Source organism: Dryobates pubescens, chromosome 24, assembly GCF_014839835.1.
Source record: "Dryobates pubescens isolate bDryPub1 chromosome 24, bDryPub1.pri, whole genome shotgun sequence".
NCBI lineage: Eukaryota > Metazoa > Chordata > Aves > Piciformes > Picidae > Dryobates > Dryobates pubescens.
The window spans coordinates 1,086,413-1,105,172 of record NC_071635.1 but is presented as its reverse complement, the minus strand read 5'-3'; the positions used below and the strand labels follow the sequence as shown (position 1 = coordinate 1,105,172).

The 18,760-nt window shown below is 47.1% G+C and overlaps 2 protein-coding genes across 4 annotated transcripts in view; one reads left to right on the top strand and one right to left on the bottom strand.

Moving 5' to 3' along the window:
• Nucleotides 1-10,522, top strand: part of ARHGAP10 (Rho GTPase activating protein 10) — a 127,234-nt gene extending 116,712 nt beyond the window's left edge. The window contains exons 23-28 of one of the 2 annotated variants that reach the window (XM_054172633.1): nt 1,430-3,023; nt 3,842-3,935; nt 4,900-5,277; nt 7,139-7,288; nt 8,299-8,452; nt 10,453-10,522. In XM_054172633.1, the coding sequence (XP_054028608.1) occupies nt 1,430-1,518 (89 nt within the window). In that variant the 3' untranslated portion in view covers nt 1,519-3,023; nt 3,842-3,935; nt 4,900-5,277; ... (1 more) ...; nt 8,299-8,452; nt 10,453-10,522. Of the gene's footprint in view, nt 1-1,429; nt 3,024-3,841; nt 3,936-4,899; nt 5,278-7,138; nt 7,289-8,298; nt 8,453-10,452 lie in introns of those variants that run through there. The other variant, XM_054172634.1, reaches the window with a different exon arrangement.
• Nucleotides 9,963-18,760, bottom strand: part of NR3C2 (nuclear receptor subfamily 3 group C member 2) — a 189,627-nt gene continuing 180,829 nt past the window's right edge. For both annotated transcript variants that reach the window (XM_054172632.1, XM_009897018.2), the window contains 2 exons: nt 18,029-18,186; nt 9,963-10,240 (listed from right to left, as the gene is read on the bottom strand). In XM_054172632.1, the coding sequence (XP_054028607.1) occupies nt 10,085-10,240; nt 18,029-18,186 (314 nt within the window). In that variant the 3' untranslated portion in view covers nt 9,963-10,084. The remainder of the gene's footprint in view (nt 10,241-18,028; nt 18,187-18,760) is intronic.

Below are 18,760 nucleotides of genomic sequence, written 5' to 3'. Positions count from 1 at the left end.
CTCTTGTCCTAGTTACTTGGGACAAGAGGCCAACGCTCACCTGGCTTCAGCCTCCTTTCAGGGATTTGTAGATGGTAAGAAGGTCTCCCTGAGCCTCCTTTTTTCCAACCCCCCCAGGTCCCTCAGCTGCTTCTCAGCAGCCCTGTTCTCTACACCCTTCACCAGCTTTGTTGCCCTTCCCTGGACACAACATGGACAGAGGATTAAAAAACCCGTGTTGTTTAAGTGACATTCTGTTTGAAGTGCTGTAGTTGAGAGGCTTTTGTTGCCTCTGAAAGCGAGAGTTAAGGTGTTGCTGTCTCTTAGCTGTCGTTTCCCTGGTTTGTAGAACACTGCAAGCACCACATTCCCAGGCTGCTGATGTGTTTGAGATGCAGCCCTGCCGTGACTGGCAGCAGGTTTGAGCACTTGTCTGATCTCTTCCCCAAATAATGGCTGTGACAGGAGCCCTGTGAGGATGTCTGAGTGTGGGGGGGGATACCGTAGGTCGCTGGAGGTTTGGGATTGTGCAGCAGCATAGGTAGGTAGGTGCCTATAGCACAGCCTTCTAAGAAATGGGCTGGGGGCATCTGAGGACTTTGAAAGGCAGCAGAAGCCTCATTTCTCTGGGAAGCAGACTGCAAACTGTGAAATGTGGTCAAAATAGATACAGGAAGCCACATTTCATTAGTTCTGTTGCTCACAATAACTTGTGGGGCAGAAGAGTCTGAGCTGAAATGTTCCTGAGTTTAGACTCGGGGCTGCTCTAGCACCGCCTCTGGGGCCAGCAGTGCTGCACTGAGGATGGCAGTGAGGGTATTGTTCAAGCCTTGCCTTCCTGCTTTGTGAGGGGCACCTTGCACTTGAGTTTGAGGGAGGAGTTTACCAGGAAGAGTGATTCGGGTTTTGTCCCTTGGCTGTTTCCAATAGCAGCTCTGCTCTGTAGAGTGAGCTCTGGTGTGGTTCTGTATCCCTCAGCATCTTTACATGCTGCTTTTCATGCAGAGTAAGGTCCTGTGCCATTTTTCCTGTGGCTCTGAGCTTCCAGACTCATCAACTCCGCTCAAGACAGGTTGTGGTTTTGCTCTGCCCCTAGCTGCTGAGATAGTTTCCCACTGTTTGCTATGAATTGTAACTGTTCTCCAAAGACTTGATGTGTTTTCTGCTTTGTAAGTCTGCCTTAAGTGCCATTAACTGTTTCTTTAATGAAGTGTCCTGCACTTAAGTGTACGTGGTGAGATAGTGTTTGAAGATGGTCCAAGCACCTTTATTATGCAGGTATTGAAGTTGCTCATCCTCTTCATCATTCCCAGCCAGATCCTTCACCTGGTCCCTGCAGAGGACTGGATGTTTTCCTGGATGCTTTGCCTGATGTCACGGAGCTAAAGCTGGAAGTACTAATTGAGGCATGAAGAGATGCAGTAATTGTTGTTCCCCTTTTCTCTTGCAGTGCAATTTTCCAGAGAGCCAGGCTGGCTAGAAGGCACACTAAATGGCAAGAGAGGACTTATTCCACAGAACTATGTTCAGTTTTTATAGCTCCCTGCGCTGAATGCCAGGCAAGGTGTACATGGTATCCATGGATTTCTGTTATAGTCACTTCTCTCTCCTTTTGTGACTGCTTTTAATCACTGAAGAGCTCAACTATGGGTTGAAGATCCACATCTCTGTAAAGACTTTTAAGCATTGCCAAATATGAACTACAAAAGAGTCTTTAAGGTTGGAGTGGGGGTGGGGGCAAATGGGACTAGAAAGGGGAATGGAAAGTTAATTTTTTTAACAGGGTGCTTTTTTTCAGCTGTCAAGAGCAGCAGTGGTTATGTTTGTTTGCAAGGTAACTAGCATTTGGAAGTAAAAATATTTGGCTGAGCTGTGACTCAGCTATCAGCTGAAGAAGATTTTGATAAGCTGGCTGTTGTGGAGGTTATGCACCAGTGACCAGCACCCATAACCAGCTCTCTTGACCAGAGTCTGAGCTGGGTCTGGAGAAGGCCGTTGGGTGACAAGAGCTATCCTGCTGACAATTGAGTTATAATTCAAAGTGGAATGGACAGGCCAGAAGGGACACCAGTAAGTAAAATGATAGATATCAAGACATGACATTTTCCAGTGTCTCCAGAGAACAGATTGGTTGATGTTGTGTGTGTATGGTTTCATTTATTTCATCAAGAGAAGACACATGAACTTTTAGTGCAGGCTTCTATATGTCATGGTTCCTTTGCTACTCGAAAATATCACTGTAAATGAAATAAAATGTTATTTGCTATTTGACTTGAAGTCATTCCTATGGTAGAGAATATTTGGCTCTGCCTCTGTTATGATGTGAAATGATTATTGGCAGCTGTGCGCAGCCAGCCTCAAGCAGGCTCCGAGAGGGATGGATGGGGAACTTTCCTCCCTGCAAACAGGCAGCTCTGCAAGCTGAAGCCAAAGGGGAAAGAGAATCCCTGGCTGTGGTCCTTGTGTATCCTGGAGGCATCGTGCATGGTCTGTCTGTCTAGCTCCTCCTTTAGCTTCCCTGCCTTCCTTCCCTGTAATTGTCAACTGTCTTAATGATGCTTCCCCTTTCAGAATCCACAAGTAGCTGCCGCATAACTTTCAGAGCTATTTGAGTAGCAAAGAGTTATCTGTGCATGGTCATAGACAAGGCTTCCAGGAGTCTGTGGTGTGTGAAGCTGTGCCTTGTGGTTAAAGCAAGTTCTGTGCAGTGTATCATTAACCTTTGCATTTTTCTCTCCTTCAAGTGAGACCCTCTGGGAGGCGGTGGAGAGGATGCAGGAAAATCTGACGGGATGATGTGCCGCCACAGGCTCCCTCGTTAACTGGGCTCTGTGGAGTTGGAGTCATCTACTGCAGACATACTTAGCTTGCAAGTTTTTGTAACTAATGTGATTAGTAAACCAGTTAATGGTTAATGCTGCCTTAAGGCTAGGATGCCTTTCCCCCCCCTTTTAACTCCATACCATTATGTTGTTCCTTTGCCCAGACTGCACACACCATTGGAGTATGCACAGATCATTTCCAGGTGGAGCAGTGGTGGCCAAGTGAGTACAGCTCTCCAGCACTAAACCTCAGAGCTTGGAGGAGTTTCCTTTGGTGTATTCTCATGGTATGTGAGCAGTGACTCTCTGCCATACAGCTTTTGGGCAATTCTTGTCTTGGCACAGGGGATAAGTGGCCCAAGCACTGAAGATGCCTTTTAGGCTTCTGTGAAGGAGATCAAGTTTTTCAATTTACTCCTTGACTCTCTGCTAAGGAAATAGTTGCAGCAACAGACTGCAGGGCTCCTCACTCACATGGCCAAGCACTGCTCTAGCTGGGTGTGGCATCACCTGGGCCTACAGCTCTGTCAACTCATGGATGGCCTTAAAGCATCACCCTGAAGGCAGGATGGTGACCTGACTCAATTTTCATGGCTGCCAGTTGGTGGAAAGTGTTGAGAGGGAGAATGTGAACTGTTGGCATGAGCCTGCCAGGCATGGCATGCAGGCTGCTCAGAGTGAAGCTGGGACAGCTCCAAGCTTACAGGCTCTGCAAGTCATGTCCAGTTGCTTTGCTGTTATTTTAAACGTGCAGGGCAAGCTTGGTTGTGCTCTGGCTGCTGTCGTCCGACGTTCTCAAGGTAACTCTCAGCTCTGCCGTTGTGGTTTAGGGTGGTGGTTGGGCTCTTTTTGTGGTGGTTGGGTTTTTTGTTATTGGTTAGTTTGGGTTTTTTTTCATTGCTTGGGTTTTTTTATGTTGGTCTGAGGTTTTGTTTGTTTGGTTTTTCCCTCCTTTTAACTGAGGTAGTTAAAAAAGGCAGACACCTAGAGAAGGAATAAAAGACTCATTGTCCTTTCCATCCAGTCCTATGTGCCTTTAGGTGAGAGCTTTTGAGATTCCTGTTACTCCTGGAGCCATGCAGGCCCCAAGTGAGAAGAAAGCTTTTCTACTGAGAACTGATACACTGAGCAGAGGTAATACTAATCCAGACTTTCTCACGTCCTAGCTGTTGTTTAAAGGCAGCATCGTGAGCTGAGCCAGATCAGATCTGGCTGTCAGGCTTAACCACACTGCCTCTGAGGAATTCAGCTGTGGTAACTGCTACCCACCACATGGGTTTCCACATCAGCTCGGTCATAGCAATGCCAAGCAGAGACTGTACAGCCAAGTATCCATGGTACAGTTCACTGCTCATCCCCACTGCTCCACAGGGCTGTAAATGAGGCCCTTGTATTGACTGGAAGTGGAGATTAAAGGATGGAAAAACTACACATCATAGAAGGTCAGTCAGCCCCTTTCCCATCCCGAGATTGTTGTCTCAGGGTGTGCCTCTGGTCTGTCCTGTCCATGTCATGGTAGATTTGGGAGCAGGAAAGAGGACAGGAGAACACTGCTTGAAGGCAGGAGTGGTTGTTCTTTATGGCTTTGGCCTATGGCTCTCATGGGGAGCTGCTCATGTCACAGCTGTGGGCAGTAGTCCAGCTCAGTGCTCGGGTTGGGTTCCCTCTCCCTTGCTCTGCTGGCTAGGGGCATGTCCCAGTCAGATTTCAGAAGCTGAGACTCGTGGTAGTGAATGTGTGGCACAGGCTGAAGGTTAGGATGAATTAGTTAAACACCACAACTCCACCTGTTGTGCTTTTAGTGCAGAATGCTGTCTGCCTCACCATCACTGTGGAGCCACAGGTTTCATCCCTCAGCCTGCAGCAGAGGTCGAGAGTGTTTGCTGAGTCACTGGTGGAAAAACTGAGGCTCCTGGCTAGCTGGGAGCAGGAGCAGCTGGCAGTGTCAGTCGCTGGCCAGCTCGCAGCTCTCTGCCTTGGCTGGGCAGCACTTTTCCTCTGCTGGGTGAAAAAAACCCAGGGGAGTTTAGGCTGCTGAATGCTGTTCATCATTGTCCCAGCTGATCTCGGCAGGTTTCCTTCCGATGTCTTTCCTCAGGAGTGAAAGAACAACCTCACTGGCTGATGTATCTGTCCTGTAATGAAGAGTTCCTGCTGCATGCTTACAGCCTTGGCTGGCTCAGCCTCTCTAATGGTACCAAAGTGATGAACTGGGGAGAAACTTGCCTTTGTCAGTGTCCTCTGTGCTTTTCTTTCTCTTCACCCATTTCACAAGCCTTACCTGGTTTGCAGTCTAAAGAGAGAAGTTGCTGGCGGAGGGCTTATGAGGGCTGCAAATGCACCAGTGCTTAATGTGGTTTCACTGGAAGTCTTCACTGGAGTTTCACCTTCTAAGCTAAGCTGGATGTGCTTTGGACATCATCTCCTACATCAGAGTTCAGTGATGTGCCCTCAGCTGTGCTGGCTGCAACCACAGGTAAGCACCAAAGACACTTTATCCTATCGACATCTAGAGGGGAGGCGCTGCTTTCAAAGCCTGATGGCAGGGCACTTTTTTACCTAGCAAAAGGAAAGGGTGGTTGGTTTTTTTCCCACTCTTATTATAGTCATCACAAAGGCCCAGTCTCTGTAGGTACCTGGCAGGAAGCAGTGTCCCAGCTTGAGGTCAGATTGCAGGCTCTGTTGTGTTTTTAAGTAGCGACAGCGTTTTCTTGTTTCTAGAACAGCACATGACAGATACATCTGCTTGTAAACATATGGGAAAGTTTTCTTAACACTGCTGAGCCTCTGCTGTTCTTTACTTCTGACAATTCAGCAAAGAGGAGGCAGGTGCAAGGCTTCCTGGCAGTAAAAGGTTTGTGTGACAATGCAGTTAAATTGTGGCCTCATACCGCAGCCCTCGCTTCCTGCAGAACTTAGTGGTCAGGTTTTGAGCTAGTGCACAGAACCAGCCAGGATGGCAAAGGTTTAGTTCCCTTTAACTGTCTGCTTTTAATTACACTTGGGAAAGACCTGAGCAGGCAGTTTGATTTAGTCCTGGGAAACCTTGTGACTATAAACCAGTGAGGAGTTCCCAGCAGAGAAGGTCTAGCTTTGGTCCATGGGCAGAGCAGCTCTGAAATGTGAGCCAGACCTCTCTGGCTGCTGGAGGTTGCTGGGCTGGTTTGGTTTTGAGCGAGACATGGCTTGTGTGACACAGTGTCAGATGGCCTTTGGCAAGCACATTTCTGCAGGTCAAGTGACCCAGGGTCCTCATGCTTGGTCAGTGCTTATTCTTCAGCTCTCTGGCTGAAGCCATCGTGCATCCAGGAGCTCGATGGAAGCAGATGTCTGGATGTATGAGGAGGTTAGATTACAACCATTTGATGTTACTTAATATGGTTTCTAGACGAGCAGAAGCTTGCCTTAAAGGGCATCACTTTACCAGCACCTAGCTGAGATCAAACTGCAAGAAATCCTTGCAATCAAACCAGTTTAATTCATGTATATTTGTACAATTTGTATAAAAAAAAGAGAAAGAAAAATAGGTACTTGCAGACATTACCAGAAAGACCAAACAATATTTTCTATTTATTTAAAAAGCTTTAAACATACAGAAGCAAACCCCTAATTATAAATGCATCAGGATGCATAGATTTTACTCTTTACACCATACTGCTGGCTGCTTTTATTGGTATTTATTGATTTATTTAGCTTTGTCCAGGAATCTATTTAAACTCCAAGAACCCTTCAGCATTCCTCTGAGCTTCCTGGCCTCAGCACTGCTGTCTACCTTCCTCAGGTCCTCGACCTCCCAGCTGAAAAACATTGCCCTTAAAATAAAAAAGTCAGTCGTCGTCAAATCTTTAATAAACAATTAAAAGTGCATTAAACTGTAGAACTGTTCAATTTCATAAAGGTTTTAACAAGTCAGTGAAAAACACCACCCTGTGCATTCGCTTTCTGCATTACTGATTGTAAAGTATCCTTGGGTTTGTGTTTTCCATGAGGATTCTGACACTGCAGCCCTTCGCCTGCGCTTCCTGGGCCGGCACGAGGCGCAGCGCTCCTCGCTCCCCGCTGCGGGACATGAAGACTATTTTACATCCAGGCTCTTGCTGCGCTTCCCTGTTCCTTCTTGCCACGGAAGAATTTAGCTCAGTGAACACAAGCCCACTCACTCCTCTACCAGCTGTTTGTTTGCCTTTTGTATTTTGCAGGAGACAAATTCCTATTTCACTCTAAACAAATTCAAAGGAAGGTAACTTCCCAGTAGCTAAAAACCAGGGCTGGCTTTGTGTTGTTTATTGGCTGTGTTGGTGCTACTGATGGTTTTCTTTGTTTCTCTCTGTACACAGGTTTAGATAAAAAAAGTGATGGCTATTCTGCTTAGGTGTCCTCGCCAAGAGAATACTGCCTCTTGCAACATCTATATCCAATTGCAGCTATCACTTCAATGATCTCTAGCAAAAAAAGTAGTAATCAATGAATGGTTTCATAAACAACAGGTGATTAAAGTAAAGGATTTATTGTAATCTGCTTACAGTTGTTTGCAAAGACAGACATAACCTTTTTGCATAAAGATATAAATTGCTTTTTAAAACTAATTTAGTGTGTTTAATTATATGAAGTTTCTGTGAATTATGAATTGTACCAAACCAAGATTAAAAGTAATAAGGTACAAAAATAGGAGCAAACAGACAACAATTTGGACTGGGACAGGCATTAAACAGTGAAGTGTAGGATATGGCTTTGCTGTTTTAATCAAGCAAAGTTACTCTGAGACAGAAAAAGGAGGCAGTAACTTTGTTAATATAAAAAGCTGCTGCAGACTGTTTTCACCCAGAACCTGGCTTTGAAGTTTTCTATTTTAGACTTTTTTTTCTTTTTTTTAAAAAAAAAAAGGAAAAAAAACCAACCCAAACCCAAAAGAGGAGGAGAAGATGAATGCATGAGTTGTGTCTTTACTGTAAACAACCAGTCTGCATGCTGTGTATCTCATGTTGGAAGTTTGGCTTTCATATTGCTGTGCAGGTCAGTATTGAAAGATCTGCCTATGAATTAGACTTCCAAAATGCAACTACTCTAGGTATGTATATAGTTATATATAAAAAACCCTCTCTGAATGCAGTCTTTGCAGATTACCCATTGCATAAGGCAGGTGTCATTTAAAAAGACAAGTAGCACTGACTGTCCTCAGTGCACCTGAGTGCACCTGGGACTCAGGAAAGGTGTAGAGAATCCTCCTCAATTCGACCGCCGCTGACGAGAAATGCTACATTCTGACCGGCCAAGGGGCGAGCTGGAGCTCGAGGAGAACAGTGGCACCCAGAGCGAACGCTGGAGGTTAGGACTCTGAAAAGCTACTCTAGTTACACATGAGCGTATGGCAGCAACAGCTCAGCCTCAGAAAAGTTCACCTGTCCTCTAGTCTACTCCAAAAGTTTGTATTTGCTTAGAAATTGTCAAATAGTCAAAATCACCTTAAAATATTTTTGTGGTTTTTTTCTCTTTGCAGTCTTGCTCCAGAGAAAACATTTTGGAGACAAGATCAGAGCACCTGAGGTGCCCTGGTAGTGTGAACGTTTGTCCTCTCAGATCTACTCTGCTTACTACAAAAGTGCTTACAAAAGTACAGACCCTTCCGGCTGATCACTACAAACTCCACTCAGGTAATCTGCCCTCACCAGTTCCTTGCCATCCCTTCCCCAGTACCAATCTCTTTGATATACTTACTGTAATGATCTGCATGTTCCCTTCAGCATAGTCAGGAATCACTCTCCCCCATCTGAAATCACCATCTGACCTTTTAAAGATGCTTTTATGTATCCAGTATTCAAAGGAAAAAAGAAAACCAAACCGAATTCCACAATCAATCAATCTGGGAAACATTAATTTAAAAAAACCCCAAAGAAACCAAGAAAGGAGAAATCATTCAACCCCTTATTCACCCCTGATTCCCTGGGAGAGAAAGGGAGCAGAGGGTGAGAGCAAACCGGATCATCGAGCTGGCAAAAGCTTTGGAGAGACCGTAATTTGTCTGGTTAAATGAAACCTTGGCCAACACAAGAGAGTAGTTTCCTACAGAGAGATGAAGCAGGGTGTCTCAGATGTGCTCGAGTCACGTACAGGCTTGCAAGCGAGACAGAGGGAGGAGGAAGAGAGAGAAAGGAAAACTAGAAAGGCTTAAATACAACTGAAAAGGTTAACTGTGGTTATTTACAACAGAGAGCGCAGGATGGCAAATCAGATATGATGCTAAAAAAAGGCACAGCTTTCCCTTTCTTAAATACACTGTAAACGGTTCATTATGCATGCAGAACATTTCACTTTACAAAAAAATTACCTTGTTTGTTTAGACAAAGATAGTACTTAAATAGTCTCCAGCAAAATAGAGTTCTCTCAAAAATACTTTCCCATTCAGCCTATTAACCATTAAAGATTTGTGTGTGTGTGTGTGTGTCTCATTTACAAAAGTTCCTTACACCATTGTTTCAGGTCCTTCACAATTTATACATACAGCAATGTACAGTACAGCAAAAGACTGCAAAAAATTATTTGTAAAGCCAGCACAATAGGTAACTCTAACTGGAGCCCAGGGCATGGGTGGGCACACCCCACCCCTCCGCCTCAGCGAGCAAGGGGACACAGCACAGTGTGGAGCAGCGAGGCGAGGGGGTGGCGTGGGCTGACCAATGCCGCGGGGGGGAGATAACAGAGTATTCCACACCAAATGTTCTGTTATTACTTTACAGGTTAGGGGTGTGTGTGTATATATGTGTGTGTATATATATATATATATAGTTTTTGTTTGGTTTTTTTCTTTTTTTTTTCTCTTTTTGTTTTTTACAAGAAAAGGATATTAATGCCCCATAGTGACTTTACCTTTTATGTGCAAACCGAGGGTAAGCTTTAAAAAGTTCTCATTAGTTCTCGAACCCCTTTAAAACAAGCAAACAAACGATACCAGAAACTACATGGCATATTTAAAACTCCATCTGTCTGTTAAAATATCAAAATCAAAGAGTTATTGACTAGATATGGCTTTTCATCCAGAGGAACGGGAACGTTTGCTAAGTGGTTCAGGGTTACGGGGGGGGGCGCTGCCAACCACCTAGGTCTCGCCAAATCCCAGTCAACTGCTTGCCATTCCCCGAACCCTTCAGATGATTTTTAGACTATTCAGAGACAGCTGAACAAGTGTAAATAGCATGTTTAAAATATGGGTTTTCTCGGGTCCTTCATGGGTGTGGAATAACACAGGGAAACTTAAGGCAAAGTTCTTCCGTTTAAGACATTTTCTATCACTTCCTGTGAAAGTACAGGGGCTTGGCATTCCCAGATTCCACCTTTGGTAGCTGGTCACTGATGATTTCCACCAGCATGGCTGGAAACTCTACTTTCAGTGCCTGAGACTCTCGGAAGGTGTAGAAACAGAATTCCAATAAGTCGCTAACAAGCTGCAACAAATACAGAAAGAAAAGACTCTTTAGGACAAGCACAGAGAACTCCGGGCAAGCAAGGGCTCAGGGACACGGGGCTAGCACCCAGCAGCCCGGCTGGAGGGCAAACAGCTCCCAGCCCAGCAACTGCACTCATGAAAAAGCAGCTTGCTAGGAAACCCAGGACACCACAGGTTTGACTCCAACTGCACCTCTCATTCCACTGACAGGCACCAACTGGCCACCAGGAACACTCGAGCTGCAGCTGCACAACAGCTATGACGATACAACTTTCTGCCCAGAAGATGACCACCAGCCACAAGCTGCCCTGGCTGCAGCTTTCAGCTGCACACATGTGTTAAATCCTCTTGTTTGGTTTAATGTACACACCTGTAGTGCCTGAACTCTAGAGTCAGCATGTAGGGAACTGCTCCATTTGGAGAACAGTCCCAAGTTGTTCTCTGGGGTGGTGGCTGAAAGCACGCTTCTTGCTTTCTCCCCGTGGAGTAAGCAGCATGCTGAGAATTTTAAAGATAGCAGTTTCTAATTAGCTCTTCAGAAGGAAGCTTTGCTCTGTAACACCACAAGGACCCAGTTAGTTATCTGTTAGCCTGGGGACCACCTCCAGCAGCAGAACAAACTGCACCCTGCAGGGCACCATGGCACTGCTTGAGCTTCCTCGGGGTGAGAGCCTTCCAGAGGGGAGACCACAACACAGCTCTCCCAGAGGGCAGCTGCCAGCTCTCCTGGCCTCCAGCTGCAACAAGAACTAAAAGCAGGAAAGGGCAAAAAGCTTTTTGGTGCATGGGGGAAAAAAATGAGCTGTGTATCTTCAAAACACCAATAAACTCAGCCTCTCTCCTACCTTGTCTCAAGCTGTGTTCTGTCATTGCAGAGCTTCCTTGTGGCCTCCACGTCATGGGAACCCTAATCACACTCTAACAATGAACAGCAAGTTTGGCTTTTTACCATTTTAACTTGGTTTGTCTCTAGCTTTGTGCTGTTACCCTCGCACACAATTGCACACACAGCTTCTATGACAACCCCACACCACTGGAGTGAGAGAACTGCAAGAAAGAGACCTCTTCCCACATCTCTACCCAGGGAATTACTTCCATTTTAAGAGGGAAAACATGGCAAAGCAGTCTCTCAGCAACCTACCTGCATGCAGCAGAAGTACTTTGATACAACTGAGGAACTGTTCATGCCCTTCAGGAGCAAGAGAATGTTACCTCAAAAGTAATTGTCTCTGGTTGCTGTGAGCTAAGTGAACCTCCTAAAGCCTCCCAGTATGTCAGACCCTTAGCAGTCTTTAAGAGGAAGACCATTCAAATCCCTCCAGAGGCAGAAAGCAGCATGTCAGCTTCTGAAGCACACCTTGGCCTCAGCATTAACTTCCCTTCCAGCTCACCAAAATTCTGCTCTCTACAACTGCAGAGAACCTCTACAGCCACAAATGGCTTCATTTTGGTGCCTTTCATTCTTGCACAGGACTTAAACCACTTCTGCTTGTGTGGTTTATCAAAGGCAGGTTTGTCCTTTCAGTTCTTGGCATGCAGAGCTACACTTTGATAAAGGCAGAGTCAATAAAAGTGGAGGACTTCAGGAAGGCAGAACAGGAAACAAACCCAAACCACTGCCCTGTGGCCACCCTACCTCATCACTTGTTTTCAGGGCCTTCCAAAGCAGAGGAGCAGTTAGTGAACAACAGAGAAGTGCTGAGATCACTCAGGCACATGACTGCAGGAGCCTGTCTACTATTGCTTCGCTCATTCCCCATGACCTGGCATGTCAGGAAGCAATAGCTCATTAATTAAATAGGTGCATGCTAAGTAAGTAGAACAGACAGAACATGGCTTTCAAGGGAAAGAAATGCTGATGGTGGAAGATCTACTTTACCCATGAGGGGGAGGAGGCTGTTTCTGCATGTCCCATGTGCCAAAGCATTCCAAACTTAACCCAAACCAAGCAAAGCAAACGCTCTTGGTGAAACCACCACCACCACCGCCGCCTCCGCAGCAGTCCCTGCTGCTGTATCCCAAGCAACATTTTTCTGACATAGTTTTGATTGCTGATAGGTAAATTTAGCTCAATTTTTCCTTTAGCAGAGAAGTTCCCTCCTCTTCAGCAGGGAAATGAAGAAGTTTGCTCCTCTTTGTAAGACAGGAGCTCTGCAGTGACAGGGCTGATACCCCACAGCTTACAAGGGAGACAACACAAACTAGCCAGCACCTCTAAAAATGGCTTTTCTACATCAAATGCACTTACCTCTGATGGTTCTTCAAGGGCTTGGCTGCTCTAACTCCTCCTGACTTTACCTGGCTGCTGCTACCCTCTGTTTGTGACAATGCTGACACCTCCTCCAGCACGCGGCGTGCAAGGCAGCGCTCGCTCAGCCGTGTGAAGGGAAGCAGCGCCCTGCTCACAAGCGCTGCAACAGTGACTAAGATTGATTCCCTTCTACAGCCTCCAATTATTTCAGCTACTGAAGCACAGCTTAGCAGAGTGTAGACAGGCCAGGAATAAAATAATTCCCATTTCACAGAATTATCTGTTTCAGCTGGGAAAGACTTTTAAAAACAAGTCCAACCCTTCTCTAACTCTGCCAAGGCTGGGGCTAAACCATGGCCCTCAGCACCACATCTCTGCCTCTTGGCAACACCTCCAGGGAAGGGGAGCCAGCCACCTCCTTGGGCAGCCTGTGCCAGCCTTTGAGAACCCTTTCAACGGAGAAGTTTCTTTTCCTGTACAACTTAAAGTTCCCCTGCTGTAACTTAAGGCCATTTTCTCTTGTCCTTGTTACTAGGGAGAAGAGACCAACTCCCACCTGGCTCCAACCTCCTTCCAAGGAGTTGCAGAGCAGTAATATTCCCTAAATGGGGAGTTTCATTACTGGGAATGAAAAGCAATTGGTTTGGCTTTGAAAAAATGCAGTCATGGAGTGGTTAGGCTTGGAAGGGACCTTAGATATCATCAAGAAAGGCAAAACTCCTTTTAGGGAGCTGTAGAGAGCAAGGAGCTCTTCCTTCAGCCTCCTTTTCTCCAGACACCCCCAGTCCCCTCAGCTGCTCCTCACCAGACCTGTCCTCCAGACCCTTCACTAACCTCGTTGCCATTTCCTTTGAGTACAACCAGGACATCATTTGCACCATCTTAGTAGGCAGTTGTTAGTTCCCTTTGGAGCTGGCACTAAGCATGGCTTGGTACTTCTGGTGGCATTGCAAGCCTCCCTCTGCACACAGAGAAACTGGGACAGTGACGCAGGATGGGAGCTCAGGTACCGCCTGTTCTGCCAGGCAGTGCCAGGCTTTGCCCAGCTGGGTCCTGGGTACTTCCCAGGATGGAGACTGCAGCCTCTCCAGGCAGGCAAACCTCACTAAATAAATGCAATCTGAGCTGGGCTGTGGGGATGCAGACTCACAGGTCAGAATTATCACCTCCCTGCCACCCAGACTGCTGTGAAGCAGGGCAGCTCTGCCAGGGGATCAGCTGTCAGCTACAACCCTTCACCACTTCAGACCTGAATTATGGAGCTTTCTCCCATCACTTTCAACATTTTCAAGGCTACATGAGATTTTTACTTCTTCAGTCTTTGCATTTGTGTGCTGCACGAAGCACCTCCAGGAAAGAGACTCATTCATCACTCATCATGTTCTGGTATTAGGGTGGGGGTTCCACAGAGTGGACTTTTTGACCCATACCATTCTTCATAATTAAAAAGATGAATCCCTTAATGAAGTGTCTGAAGAGAATACAGTTACAGTGACCTGTGAGCACTGGCAGGAGTGCTGCAGCAAGAAGAATTGATTTGAGTTTGGCAATCTGGCCCTGCCCTTGGCCTGCCAGGGACGGGCAGGGCTTCCCGGCTTGCAGGGCTGCAATTTCTGCACTCAGCGAGTTCTCAGACTTCCAAAGTCTTCCCCAGTCTCCCAGTGTGCTTGGAAAGCCCACAGTCATCTCTCTATCAGGAGCATCTTTGTGATGAAGCCTACTGATACAGCAATTAAGCCAGCAGCAGGGTAACAACACAATGCTGAGTCATTTCTGCCTATTCTTAGCTCCAGCTATCCCTGTCAGAACCCTCTCACACAGAAACCACACTCCAGCAAACTTTCTCTGTCCCTTGCAGGAGTCTGCCTGTTTCCAGCAGCTTGGGGGTGTGCTGGGAGGAGGCAACCTCACAGTTCTACACACACAACTGTGCAGCCTAGCTGACCACGTGCACTGAGCCAGGCTCCCTGTGAGGACAAGCTGCTGCCCAGCAGCTGAGCAGTGGTGGTTTTGCTTCTTCCTTTCAAAACCTGCCTGTTTCAAACTCTGCAGGAGCCAGGAGCCTGCTGCCCAGCTAAGGTAGGAAGCAGCCAAGGCCAGGCAGCAAAGACCTCTGGGTGAGACTGGGACTACTGTGACCTCCAATCTAAATCTGCTCTTCTCTAATCTGTCCCCTGAGTAAACAGCAAATGCCTGCTTTGGGGCTTCAACACAGAGCTCTGAACAGCTCACCAGCCGTGGGACACAACTTTGGCAGCTCAGTAGCAGAAGAAAACGCACCCAAAGGTGCTGGCAACACCTGAGTCTGGTTAGCAGCAGACAGACCAAAACCAAATCCAGCTGTTCTTCTGCAGACCACCTAACCATACACTGCACTCCCTGCAGGAAACAGGGCTCGGGCTCCCCAGGCGAGACACAGCCCTGCCTGCCAAAGCCCACTTGGATGCTGAGGAGCATCCAAGCGGAGCCTGTGATACCCTGTGCAGCACAGCACGTTCCTGCATGCCTCTGGCTGACCACACAATGCTGCTCACCTGCATCCAGGTGCTGTGCATGCATCTCTCCCTGAAATGCCCACAGCCAGCCACGGACACAAGGCCAGAGGAGGGAGGGAGCCTGGGCTATGCAATGGCTCTCCACACAACGCTGCTTCATGAAATGCTGCACGCAGCCTATCTTTTCTTCTCCAAAATGTCTTTTTTCCCCTCACCTTGGCACTATTCTACCTGCACACAAGTTCTCTGAGTGGATGAATGATTTAGCACACAGAGCAATGTAAAGCTGCCTTGTTTGGATTATTTTTTCCCCTTCTTCATCCTACATAATGCAAACAAGAGTGTAATTTAATATTCCCATGTGCACCATTTCACATAGCCCTCAGAAAGACTACTGAAAAACCAGGCTGATGAAAGCAAGTGTGAAGGTGCAAAGGAGCAGTGGGGGTTTCATTGTTTGTCACTACACTCAGGTGCAGTGAACTCCATGAACAGCAAGATGCTGCTCTGCTGGAAAGCTGGGAGCAGCAGGAGGGCTGCATAAGCACCAGCCCTGCACCAGTCCCTGTGCTGGTGCTGTGGCTACAGCAGCATGTAAACATGGGCCTTCAGCTCCAGTCAGCTCAGCACCAGATAGATTCTGAGCCTCTAAAATTATAATGGAGTAAGTTAAAAATACCAAGGTGACAGCTGAAAAAGTGTTCATCCTATACTAAGGAACTGGAGGGAAAACAGGCATTTGCTGTGACAGGAGGGAGAAACGCTGCAGTGGCAGGCAGGGGGGGAAGCAGAGCAATCCTCACTTCTCCTCAGTATTACCACCACTCCAAATCCATTCTGGTGGATTCCAACAGAGCAAAGAAATAAAAAATGAAAATAAAAATCTAAAGAGAGAAAACAGCACCTAAATAAACCAAGTGCCATTGCTGGACAGGCCCCACCGTCCTGGGTAGGTTTGGACTGGACAGTAGGAAAGAGTGGAACAGGCACTGGAACAGCTGCCCAGGGAGGTGGTGGAGTCACCAACCCTGGATGCGTTCAAAGGTGGTTTGGATGTGGTGCCTGGGGATATGGTTCAGGGGTGACCCTTGTGGAGTAGGGAGAATGGTTGGGCTTGGTGATCCCGAGGGGCTTTTCCAACCTGCGTGGTTCTGTGATGTCTGCGGTCATCCCTGAACGGTGGTGCTGCTGTGCGGACAAGCGCCTGGCGAAGCCAGAGTGCTGACAAGAGGACTTGCTCTTAGAAGTCCTTTGTAACAAAGTGCTCCATTAAAACAGAAAAGTAAAAATAGCTTAATTAAAAATTGAACCCACCCTGAGAGCAGTCTGCTTCCTCAGCTCAGCTCAGCTCCCAGAGCCGTGCTTTGGAAAATGTCTGCAGGCCAGGGCAGGGCTGCCGGGGAGCCCAAGCCTGTCACCCCTCACTGTAAGCTGACACGGGGCAGCACAGACACTGCCTGGCTGGAGGGGAGCAGGGGGTGTTCTGCTGCCCCGAGGTTCAGATGTGAGTGTCTTGCAAATGAGTTCATCACCCATCCCCTTGCTTTCCACTTGAAACACTACAACTTCCCCTGCTGGCAGGGAGCGAGCGAAATGCGATCCCTGAAGAAGGAGCTGTTGCTGCAGTACTAATAATACTCTCCCTGCCTCCCACTAAGGTTTGCAATGTTTTAATGAACAACAGAACAGTATTTGAAAAAGAATTCCATGTGTACATCCTGTAAACAGACCCCAGGCCCTTATGCAGAGCTGACCTGAAGTGCATTGTGCTGTTACTGTCTCTACAAACATCGACGCTGAGTACAAAGCAGCACATTGCTGTGCAGGCTCTGGGAACAAGCGCTGTAGGTTCTGCATGCAGCAAAGTTCCTTCCCTGCCCACCCAGGAGGGTGTAGAACACTATTCCTTTGCTGCACTTTTCCAGGTCTCACTGGGAGGTGATCAGCAAGTGCTGCTGGGCTTCAACCTCTGTCCAGGGGACCCCTCTCCTGTACCCAGACATGACTAAAGGTTGCTCTCACTGGCCCCACAAGTCTCCTGCCACTTGCTGCACCATGCTGCTGCTTCAGAGCAGATGGGCACCAGCTCTACTGGCCCCAGGCAAGGGCCTGGTGCCCAGGGCACTCTCAGGGGGCACTGGGGAAAACCCCTCAGCTTGAGGAGACCATTACAGCTGGGTTGCTGGTACCCGCTGTGGGGACTCCAGGCTGGTACAGAGCATGGAGATGCACCCCTGCAGCTCCAAGGCATCTGGAAAGAGAATTCTCTGCACTTACCACGTTAGTAGCCAGAACTGGCTTGCCCCCAACTCAACAGCTCAGCATTACAGATACCCCCTTCAGAAATCATGAGCTAGTACCCATGCACTATTACCACAAGCCTTCAGAGTCCCTCTGGTTTGAGGCACCAACAACCTGGGTGTTCTGGGACCAAACATTTAGTTCCCCCTGTCATACATCCCATCTCACACCTGACCCCTGTAAAACATAGAAATGACCTAACAATGTAGTCAGTCTTACACTTGAAAAGCTCAAATGAAACACCCAAGATGGCTCCAAAGTCTTAACACATCTTTTAAAGTCATGGTTATTATGATCCCAGCTGTAAAAGACCACTAAATGAATCCAACCTTTATTAGGAGGTCAGGCACAGTGGACACGTGACACTGGTCCAGCAGCGAGAAGGGACCTGTGGGATGGTCTGCATGGTGAATAATGCAGGCTCACAGCTAACACCACCTCTGCTGAGGAGCCTCTGACCCCACTAACAGCTCTGGTGGCCTTAAGCAAGTCACTGGAGGAACACACTGTCATATAACATAAGAGAAGGCAGTAGGACCCAGCCCTCAATGACTTGTATTTTCTTCCTTTCCTTGGCAGTTGTCCTAAAATTCAGCCATCAGCTCCTCTCAGCTGTTCCTTTACAAAGACTGTCTCCCTTTTCCTCCCTGTTAGTTAACACAATTAAAGACTGCTGGTTTACCTTGGTGGAGAGAGTTTTGCTTAACTTGTCTGCACTCCCTGGGGAGTTAATACTTACATCATGCATGGAGTCAAGAAGCTTAGTCAGTTGGTAGAATCTCTGCCAGCTTTGCCCAGAGTTACTTGGACATTTAGTTACCATCTTCTTTAGTTCTTTAATGTAATTTGCCCTCATTTCTTCGAATGCAGCTTGGCTTTTGAGACCATCCTTGGGAACTGTCATTGAAAAGACAGCCTTACATTAGTATTAACTGTGTTGCTTACTCCTTTGATGTGCATACTTTCAAAGTTACACCAGTTCAGGGATATAAGAATTAAACCTTCAGGCAAGGTCCAGCATTTTTACAGACATTGGTAAGGAATCAGCACCATCACACAGATTTTCAAGGGATTCAAGCATCCTCTCCAGACCTGTGATTGCAGAAGCTGTGGCAGAGGGCAAGGTAACATCTCAGCAACAGGACACATGCCAACCTCATGCTGAAGCTGGTTTTAATACAACCCAACCACACACACAAAAAGGCAGATGGATCAAGGAATTTATGTACAAGTTGGAGATGTGATTTATCATCCTGGAATGATTTCCCACCCTTGGCAGAGCAGAGGAAGGTACAGAGTTACAGCTGCTGTGTGCAGAAACGCTAGGCCAAGTGACATGACTTCATGCCATCATCTTTGAGTGTTAGTAAGCATCTGCACCACACCTAGAACAAACAGCCATTATTCTGCATCCAACAGAAGACTCTCTTCCAGAGAGGCATCCTGACCACCACATACAGTTGGCAAGCAT